The sequence below is a fragment of the Populus alba genome, chromosome 1, assembly GCF_005239225.2.
Source record: "Populus alba chromosome 1, ASM523922v2, whole genome shotgun sequence".
NCBI classification, from domain to species: domain Eukaryota; kingdom Viridiplantae; phylum Streptophyta; class Magnoliopsida; order Malpighiales; family Salicaceae; genus Populus; species Populus alba.
In genome coordinates this window covers 13369558-13379621 of record NC_133284.1, presented here as the reverse complement: position 1 = coordinate 13379621, position 10064 = coordinate 13369558, and the positions used below count along the sequence as shown (strand labels likewise).

The 10064-nt window shown below is 34.7% G+C and overlaps 2 protein-coding genes across 2 annotated transcripts; both read right to left on the bottom strand.

Moving 5' to 3' along the window:
• Positions 1-524: 524 nt before the first annotated feature.
• Positions 525-1718, bottom strand: LOC118039182 (uncharacterized). Its single transcript, XM_035045800.1, has one exon. The coding sequence runs from the start codon at positions 1716-1718 to the stop codon at positions 525-527; it is 1194 nt and encodes a 397-aa protein (XP_034901691.1).
• Positions 1719-6061: 4343 nt separating this feature from the next.
• Positions 6062-7340, bottom strand: LOC118039181 (putative F-box/LRR-repeat protein At3g18150). Its single transcript, XM_035045799.1, has 2 exons — positions 6468-7340; positions 6062-6235 (listed from the first exon to the last, which is right to left on the bottom strand). Exons 1-2 carry the CDS (start codon positions 7338-7340, stop codon positions 6062-6064), a joined length of 1047 nt encoding a protein of 348 aa, XP_034901690.1.
• Between the last annotated feature and the right edge of the window lie 2724 nt (positions 7341-10064).

Below are 10064 nucleotides of genomic sequence, written 5' to 3'. Positions count from 1 at the left end.
CGCGGTTAATGAATGGGAAATCTCAAGTTCTCAACGTCTCAGCTTGTAAAGAATAAATGGTCTTAATGGAAGGGAGGTATTTGCACTGCTGAACTTCTAAGAAAACTTGTGAAATTTTCGAATAGGGAATTTAAAATCAGAGGGCACAGGGCCAAATGCTACAGTCTCATCACTTCAGCAAATAAATGTTGGAACTACCCAGCTGAATCTAAAGACAGTGCAACGAGCTGCCAAATAAAGCAATCATAAATGTAAAAGTTTCTTTGAGTCTTGATCGATCAAACCTTTCTCCGTTCAAAGAAATACTGATATCTATCATCAACCCCTACTATTAACATGATAGGTTGGCAATCTTACAAACCAAACCCTAAACTACTCTAATAAAGCTCGCTATACCACCCATGTTAAACCCTCGCAGCATGCTGATCGTGGCATGGTTTACATAAAACTGAAAGCTCGATTAATATATATACATTCAAGTCAAAACAAGAGGGCACGCATTGTAATAAGCATTTCAAACCTGGTTAAGAGGAAGCAGCTTTAATAGCCTTTTGTAACTCACTTTCCAAGTCAGTCACCTTATTTGCAGGCTTCTTCAATTCTCTTTGCCCATTTCCTTCTCTATCATTTTTCTTGCTCTTCCACTGGTCAAACTCATCAAGACTACCAATTGAAGATGGCACCACTCTCTTAACAAGACCATTAGCCTCCCTGAACGATTTCCTCTCCGAAACTCCCAATCTCATGTCCTCCAAATGTTGCTTCATCTCCCTATTTTCCGTCTCTAACACCTCCAAATTCCTTCTCATCCAAAAGCACATTCCTTTCAACAACTCTAAATCGCCCACGTTACTCTCATTGGTTTTTTCTTTCTTCACTTCCTTTAACACCTCAACCCTCTCAATCCCAATCTTATTCACTATCAAGTAAGGCATTTTTATTCCAAACTCACCAGGAAAATTCACAGCCCACCTCATATTCATCATCACCCTTTTAGTCAATGGCAACACTGTTCTTGCCTTTACACCAATTCCACTAGAAAACCCTTCTTTCTTTCCATCTTTCCAGACCGGTTGCCTCTCTGGCAAAAACCCAATTCCATTATTATCAACATAAGCATCATCAATGTAATTATGGTTTGCAAACCCCTCTTTCCCTTTACCATTACACGGCTCCAATTTCAACTCCTGCCAACCTGATGACCCATCTGAGGCAAACCCATCTCCAAGTTGAGATTTTGAAGGTGACCCGGATTCCAAATGGGGCCCATTTGTGTAGGACCCACAGCTAGGATCATAGTTAGGGCTTGAAGATGGAGGCGTGGTTCTCTTGTGGAGAGAGAAATGGCCGAAATTTGGCTTGAATTGAAGAGAGAAAGTAGGGACAATCACACTGGGGCTTGAATTTGAGAGAGAAAAGTGAGCAGAGAAAACAAGAGGGGAATTATGTGGAGAGCCACAAAGGCCTAACCCTGATTTAAGAGAAAGAGAAAGAGGAGAAACGGCAGCCGTTGTTGTGGATGGAGTATAGGTAAGCTTGAGAGAAGGACCAGAAGGGAAGTTTGTAGAGAGAGCAAAAGTAGGGTCAGAAATGGAGTTTGTCGTGGTGGCAGTGAAGATAGAAGTGAACGGTTGATTGAATATTGAAATGGGTAGTTTGGCTTTCAAGAGAAGGTTTTGGATTTGGGGGTCATCTTGAAGATTGAGGGAAAGCTTCATTTTTTACAGTACCTTTGGTCTCCTTGAAGGGTTAAAAAGAGGGGATGGAAAAGAGGTGAAACTTTGATTATTAGGGGGTTTTAATCCTTTTTCATAAAGGAAAACTGGAAAGAGGGTGATTCGGCATGGGAGATTGGGAGGGAGAGGGACGAAAGAGAGCAAGCAAGGGCCTCATGTTTAGGTGCCAATCTCCAACGTGAGGGCGAGAGGAACGCCATCTATTCTCCGACTATTTTCTTTGAAGCAACTAGTAAGGGGGAGTTGGTTTAAAAGCACACCTGATCCAAGTACTGTGGAGCCCAAGAGTACAATGGATCAAAATAGGAACTCCTATGCCAGAAAAGCACAGGCCTTACTCGACAAAACTAGCCCAGATACACGGAATTGAAATTAAAAAAAAAAAAAAAAAAAAGACATCAATTTTTACTGTTGACCAAGACAAAATTAAAATATGAATTAGAGAAGTATAAGAATAATTTTTCTATAAAAAAAATTAATTAATCTGGGGTTGAAATGTTTTTTTCACGGGATACATTTGATATTGCATATTTGACTGGGAGCAAAATGATACGTGAATTTTTTATTTTACAATATAAATATTATTTTGCTTTTAGAAGCATAAAAAATTAATTCATGATCCAAGATATAAGATTAAGATAACTCAATAAAAAAAATACAAAGACCAATTCTTAATTAATCAAATGTTAAAAGATGAAATTAAAAAAAAAATTTAAAACAAAATCTAAAATAAATCAAAGTCAACCAGGGCTAATCTTCAATACCCATGACCTTAGAAATAAGCTCGAGACTAACCCTATAAAAAGCAAACTCTAAATAACTATGAAGAAAATTATTTAATTAATCAAATACTAAATGATGAAATTTTAAAAAAAATTAATAAAAAAACCCAAAATTAAACAAAAAAAATAGCATCAAAATTCAAAGACTAAATTTAATATAAAAATTAAATGAAATTAAATGATAAAGGATAAAATTAAAGAAAAAAATCAATCCAAAAAATAATAAAAAATAAACAAATAATAAGAATAAAAAATAAATTTAATAAAAAAATAAATAACAAAACATCTTTAAATTTTAAGAGACAAATATGAACCCAATGATCCGTTTGTTTGCAGGAAAGTTGTTTCTTTTTGGAAAGTGAATTCCGAGAAAATATTTTTCGATGTTTGGTAGTGTTATGGAAAATGAACTGGAAAATAATTTATTAATGAATTAATTTTTTTTTCAAGTTTATCTAATAAATATATAAAAAATTTAATATAAAATATTTAATCACTTACAATAAAAAAATAAAATCTAAAAAGTATAATGATGAATTTTTTTTTGTTATATCTTATATTCATACATAGCTTATTTTATAAAATATAACTATATATGTCATATCATATTATAGAGAAATAAGCCTGTGAAATATTTTTAACGTAAAATTTATTAATATATATTTTTTTAATTTTAAAAAGCTTAAAATAAAATTTTTAAAAATTAATCAACTAAATCCAACCAATATACTCTATAGTCAACTAGATATAAATACTCCCTGTCTTTCTGTCTTTTCATTATTTTTTTCTGTCTTGTCGCTTTGCCTCTCTCGTTCCTTCATCTCCTTCGTTTTAACAAACTAAAATCATCAATTCCTTCCTCTCATCTTCTAAATAAAAACCTCAACTTGATTTTAAGAAACCTCCACCACACTCATGTCAATTGAACCTATGAAAAAAACAATTGAAAACCCTGTAAACTCTCTCTCAGGTCATCTATGTCCCTCTCCCCCTTTCGATTTTTGATTTTGACACAGCATCTATTCACTTTCTTTGATATTCGATGGCTGATTTTAAGCTAATATTTTTTTATGGTTTCGCTTTATTTTTTCATTCATTGTTTCCTGTAATTAGTTATTATTGATAATATGAGATGGTGAGTGGTTGTTAAATAATTAGTTTTTGAGTTTTTATTATTAAGTAATTATTATAAAATTAGGTTTATACATATATATGATAGCTTTTTGGCTGCTGAGACGTGTTGTTGGAGATGTTGTTCTACCGTGCCCTATTACTCCTTCTTGTTGCTTTCAAGTAGTTGATTTTGGTTGATGATAATAAAAGTAATATTTGAGAAAATGAATGGAGAAAAAAAAAGAAAGTGTTTTTCTTTTTTTAATAAAAGAAAAATATTTTCCTTTAATAAAGTTGCTTGTTTTAGTTTGATTGGAATTCAGTTTTTTTTTACTATTTTTTTATATTGTTGCTAAACATGAAAAAACAAGAAAATGAATTCCAAAAATTTATTTTCCTGCAATCAAATATGCCCATAGCTCAACCACCATGCCATCATGATAATAGACAAGAAGATTGATCGCTCTTAAACTAAAAAACCATTTGCTGCATAAAATGGAGAATCTATCATCCACAACAGCTTCTTGGAGCAACTTCGGGATCGTTTGGTAGTGCGTTTCAACCTGCGTTTCGTTAAATTTTGAATTTTTTTTTTTTACTAAAATTGAGTTCGGTTTGTACTTTTTGGATCGTTTTGATGTGCTGATGTTAAAAATAATTTTTAAAAAATAAAAAAATATTATTGACATGTATTTCGACACGAAAAACTATTTGAAAAGCAATCGTTACCACACTACCAAACACACTCTCGTAGACAATGGAGATCAGTCGACTTTCAAGATCCTAATTCTTTCTGCGGTCAAATGCCTCAGAGCCATTAATTTCAAGTACTTGTCAGGGGGGCTTTCATGTTTACTCTTCCTCTTCAACAAACAATCAAGCACCTTACAATTACATAAGAGAATCACAAATTGTTTGCTACACAGTGAATGACAGACTCTTGAACATGGCAAAAACTTGTTTTCTTTTTCCTAGATTAATGGAAATTCACGGTGCAATTTAAATATCTTTCAACAAAACCAATTAAGATTCAATAAATCTCCGTTTTAATTGCACATAACTTTAACCGATAGCCTCATTGATTACGAGCAGCTTTCAAGCGCCTCTAATGAGGTCGTTTGGGATTGAGGTGTGATCTGTTTTTTGAAAAAATTCAAACTTTTTTTTTTGTTAAAATTGAGTTCGGTTTGTACTTTCTGGATCGTTTTGATGTGCTGATATCAAAAATATTTTTTAAAAAATAAAAAAATATTATTGGCATGCTTTTCGGCACGAAAAGCTATTTGAAAAGCAACAGCTACCACACTCCCAAACACCAAGTAAAAAAGGGCTCGCCTTGATCCTAAATACACTCCATAACCATCAACAAGTTCATATGAGCTCTGATATTCTTTCACAAAATACAAGGTTGCTATCAAGGCTAATGACATTCCAAAATTTCCAAAAACCTTGTATTATCAACTTCGAATCTGGCAAGAAACTCCATGACTTGGGAGTGAGAGAGGAGAGGTAGGGCAGAACCAACAGATTACGAATCAAAGGAGTGAGAGAGAAAAGGAGAGGCTAGAAGAAGCCACGAGCAGCTTAAATCATGGCCCGTTAGAAAAACCATTGAAAAGGAGAAATAAAAATTACTTCCAAGCTTCACCCATCATTTGACAACTCAAAAAACCCATATAAGTTGGCTCTGCCTTCCCATTACAAGGACAGTAAATCTTTGAACAAAAACGAATAATTCTCTAACAAATTCCATTGATTTATTTGTTATTATCTATGATGAAATATCTTAATCCATGTCATAATATGCTCCTTGAAAGCTAGTTTCAGCAACACATTTTCTTGACTGGCTCAACTACAAATTCTATGCAATTGCGGACCATCAAGGAATATTCAAGATTTAAGACCATCAAGAACTAGCCTCTACGTACCTGCCATGGAAACCTCCAGAGACATTATCTGATTGAATTCTTTAATCTAAAGACTCAGCCTTAACAATAGCCATAGGAGGATTGGTTGTTATAGCACTAATGGCATGCAATCGATATATTCTGCATGAGGCTAATCTTTTCACATCCAGAAACAATAAAAGCTTGGTGATCAATTATCACCAATTCATTGCATTCCTGTAATTCAATTTATATAATAATAGAGAAAACGCAAGCGCTAACGGATTGTATAAAAAGGATTGTCAGAACCAAACAGTTCATCAGGCCCGAACAAAAATAATGGAATCAATGTGATCGTCAAGCAGTGAAGTCAGGTGGGTTTGGCCAGTTCAAGTGGAAAATACCATCATATTTTACTACAACATCTACTCAAGGAACACTAATGAAGAAACATACCATCAACTAAAACAGGGGTTACATGGAAAGGATAAGTATCTGTTGACATGACTTTTTCTATTTTGCATCATATAGATATATCAATACCTTAGGAACACCGTACACAGAGTTGTGCAGCAGGAGAGCCACTGAAAAAGTAAGCCATCACTTTTGCAGGCATCATCAAGGGTTCATCTTCATGATCCACTTTCAACTTCAAAGACTTCAATCTACTAAAGGGAGAAGGTTGATGCTCAAACACATCCGGATCGTTGAGCAAGATCTAGAACAATATGATACATCCAAATTTATCAGAGAATATAGACCTGTAGTTACTTACTACTTGCTGTAACGGAAGCATTTAGCAAAAGATATATATCAACCCTTTTACAGTTCAAATACACTTAATTTTCGTTCTCGCACCTGCTAGTGCAACATATCTAATGAAAAAAACGAGCAAATAATAATGCAAACAAGTGAATAAGCAAATAGTTGAATAGGATATCCAAGCGTACCTCAATGATTTCGGGGTTTAGTGTGATAAATTGTGCATTATGAATCCCTTGCATCAGTTTGAAAAAATTGGGATAGCAAACCTCTATCTTCCTTGGGTATGCATATGGCCTATAAATATCCACGTTCGCGTGTTCTAGGGAAGGTAGATGAGTTACGGACAAATGTGAATAGTAGGGTATAAACTTGAAAAATGTAAGCTTCGGAGCCGAGATTTCCAGCTTATTACCACACACATATTCCAGAGTCAGGTTAACTAGCTGGGGTCCCGATATTTTCAAAACCTCAAACATTCCAAAAGCACAGTGGATGAGACACAAGTTGATCAAATTAGGACAAATTGCCGAAATATCAAAGCATCCAGTCCTCTCACTACCATCAGAGAAGTAGCAGTGTTCCAGATGCAAAGTGGTGAGTGCTGTGACACCAAATGATTCAGATAAATAGAATCTTTTGCTAGTGACAAGTGGATGGGATAAGCATTGACACCCAGGGTCTAATAAAAAGAGATGATCAGTATTGTGGGATAAGGCATAATCGATAACTTGATTCATGAAAGATCTATCAACGTTGTTTCTTGAGGTTAAGCGAAACCTGCGTATCTTTGAATCACGTTGGCGGCGTTGCAAGACAGTAAGCACGAAATTCTTGAAAGAGGTGAGCTTATCGAAGGATTCTCTGTCAAAGTTGAGGTCTGGGACAGAAGTCCAGAAGAATCTCCATCTCTTGGAAAGCGCAGAGGTTAGGACTGCGTATTTGGTGTCGAGGAAGGAAAGGATGTAGTAGAGAAGGTCATCAGGCAAATCCCTTAATCTGTCTACCCCTTCAGACGTCAATTTCTTTCTCGTCTTTTCCCTTTGTTTTTCCATTGACATGGTGGTATCTCAATTCTGGCCGCAATTTCCACCTCAGGAAACTTTTTTTTTTTTTTAATTCTTGGCAGGAGGGTAGCCAAGATTGGAGAGAGAACAGTCCCTTAAGAAACAGGTCAGAATTAAGAGTATCAGAGTTCTGATTCTGAGACACGTCTAGTTCTGTTAATTTGTAGAAGTTTAATGCGATATTCGTTGATAAAAATACATTAATTAACTCAAAAGGGCCTCTAAGATAGCGCTTGTAGAGCCCAATACAACAAGACCCAGCTTGACCCAAGAATAGAAACCGTGCAGCAGGCGAGGGAATCCGGTGAGCCTTGAGAAAGAACGTCGGCTGAAAAGATTTCCTGTTCTTGTCGAGACTTCCTGAATCGGCGATCGCTGCAACCTGCGCTGGGCTGATAAAACTGTTCTTGTCGAAAAACTAGAATAGAATCTTCCTGGGGATCAAGGGCGGAGCCTTGTACAAGGCTCAGGTGGCCTGTAGCCTAGATAACAAATACTGTTTTGCTCCATGAATAAAAAAAGAAGCACATGTTTGAACAATTGAACCTTAATGATTTGTGAGGCTTTCTATCTAAACATAAAATTATACAAAGAAGAGGAGTACAGACAAAAGTAAGACAAAAGTAAGGACACAGTAATATAATTACAACCCGTGAAAAATAATTGTTTTTATACGTAACTAATTGTAAAATATGTTTTGTTTTATTAGTGATGTTTGTGGTAATAATTACTTTTTAATATTTTTTTATTTAAAAATATATTAAATTATTTTTTTAAAATCAGTTTTGCTATTAACATATTAAAACGATTTGAAAACACTAAAAAATTAATCTGAAGCAAAAACCAAATTTATTTTTTTTAAAAAAATATTTTTAAAACCCAAAAATAAACTAATTATATATCATTAAAGAGTGTCGAAGCATGAAAATTTTAGATTAAAAATAATAATAATTGCGATCAATTGTGTTTTGTAGGGCATACACAAATAAATGCAAGCAAGGTCGTTAGAATTGGTTCCAATACACTTCTTTTGCACCCACATAAACCTTTTCCTTTTTCTACTTTTTATTTTTTATCTTACTAACAAGATCTAAACATATTAGTAAAATTTGGTAGCTTCTTATATATACTATTAACGCGCAATCTTCATTCTAGGTATCGATTTCTAATCCTCTCATGTGCGATTACTTTTCTTAATATGAAATCCCATTTTAGGAAGCTCAATTAAATATAAAATTCTGCTATTGTAGGTAAGTATATAGCCCTTAGATTATATTTCCATATTAAGCAGGATTAGGTAGATATCACGTTAATTCCTGGCTTCACTACCCATGTGTGAGTTCATCTATATAACAAGCATGAAGAGGTTTCCCAGACTCCCATCGTCAAGATTGAACAAGGAGAACCATACTCACGAATCAAGCACAGTTTCTCTAAGAATTAACCAAACCAGAAGACATGGACAAGTCTTCCATTAAGTTTGTTTTCTTGGTCGTCCTCCTTGTTTTCGCAGCTGGTAACTCCTTTTTCTTTCTTTTTTTAGAACGAGTAGTCTTTTTTATTTGATATTACAAATGCATGATTATTTACGACAGGCTGTTTTGCCGATGAAATTTTTGTCAGGGAAAGTATTGCTTTTCATCGTGAAAACTTTTTCCGGCAAAGAATTGCTCGGAAAAGTTCATAGTGTAACTGTCATAAAAGGTTTTTCCAGCGAGATTAAAGTTTTAGTAAGGAGAGATGACAACTTTATTCTATAACAATTCATCACGAAGCAGCAAGGCCATCTTCGACGCTAGCCTTTGGTCATATATTTCCCCATGAAATTTCGTCATCAAAGCTTCTTTTTCCAACTTATTTTCGCCACTAAAATATGTTTCTAAGACATAACTTTGTCAGCAAAATACCTTTTCCTGACAAAAATTTATCATAAACACCGCCATTTTTAATGATTTAACGACAGTTTTTCACTGAAAAGAGTTTTAGGGACAAAATTATGTTCTTAAAATGGGCACAACATGGCATGGGAACTTTGCACCTTCACACTCATTTGAAGAGAAGCATATAAATGTGCGTGCGAGAATTATATGCATGATATGAGATCGATGATGTTCACTTTCTTCAAGTCATTTGTTTCTTTATATCTTGGTTTTGTTTGATGAAACCAGGAACACAATTTGGAGCTGAAGCACTTATAAAAAGGAAGTGCCAAACTTCAAAAGATTGTCTGGTATTGGGACCTCACTGCAAGTGCTTGGACTACTTTTGTCTCTGCGGCCTACCTCCTTCTGATGAAGAAGTTCTTGGAGCTCGGCCACTCGTGGGCAATCCATGAATATTCTAAAATCAATCAATCTGCTAATAATAGTTGTTGTAATAAATGAATAAGGAACACCGAGTGTTATTCGACAATAAATTAACGATACATTCATGCGTAGAAGCCTGGTTGTTCTCTCTTCTTTCTCTAAATATTTACTGCAATACGTTCCGCTAGCTGCAAATCAAACACCATTTCCATCAAACCTTCAATTCGCTTAAGATCAATTCCTTTTTCTGTCAAGATATGGACAAGACATTAGGGCTCGTTATTCTATGTATTGAAATCTCTTTTGGCATGTCATAAGATGAGGGGATATATATTAAGTACCTGAAAAATATTTCATCAATCCTGCACTGGTATCTTTGGCATTTCGTGACGTTCTTGGGTGTGTCTTCGAA

Bases quoted from the DNA above. Each gene is read 5' to 3' on its own strand.
- LOC118039182 (XM_035045800.1), bottom strand. From the start codon at position 1,718: ATGAAGCTTTCCCTCAATCTTCAAGATGACCCCCAAATCCAAAACCTT.
- LOC118039181 (XM_035045799.1), bottom strand. From the start codon at position 7,340: ATGTCAATGGAAAAACAAAGGGAAAAGACGAGAAAGAAATTGACGTCT. The intron at 6,236-6,467 runs GTACGCTTGGAT...ATATTGTTCTAG, and splicing joins TAAACCCCGAAATCATTGAG to ATCTTGCTCAACGATCCGGA.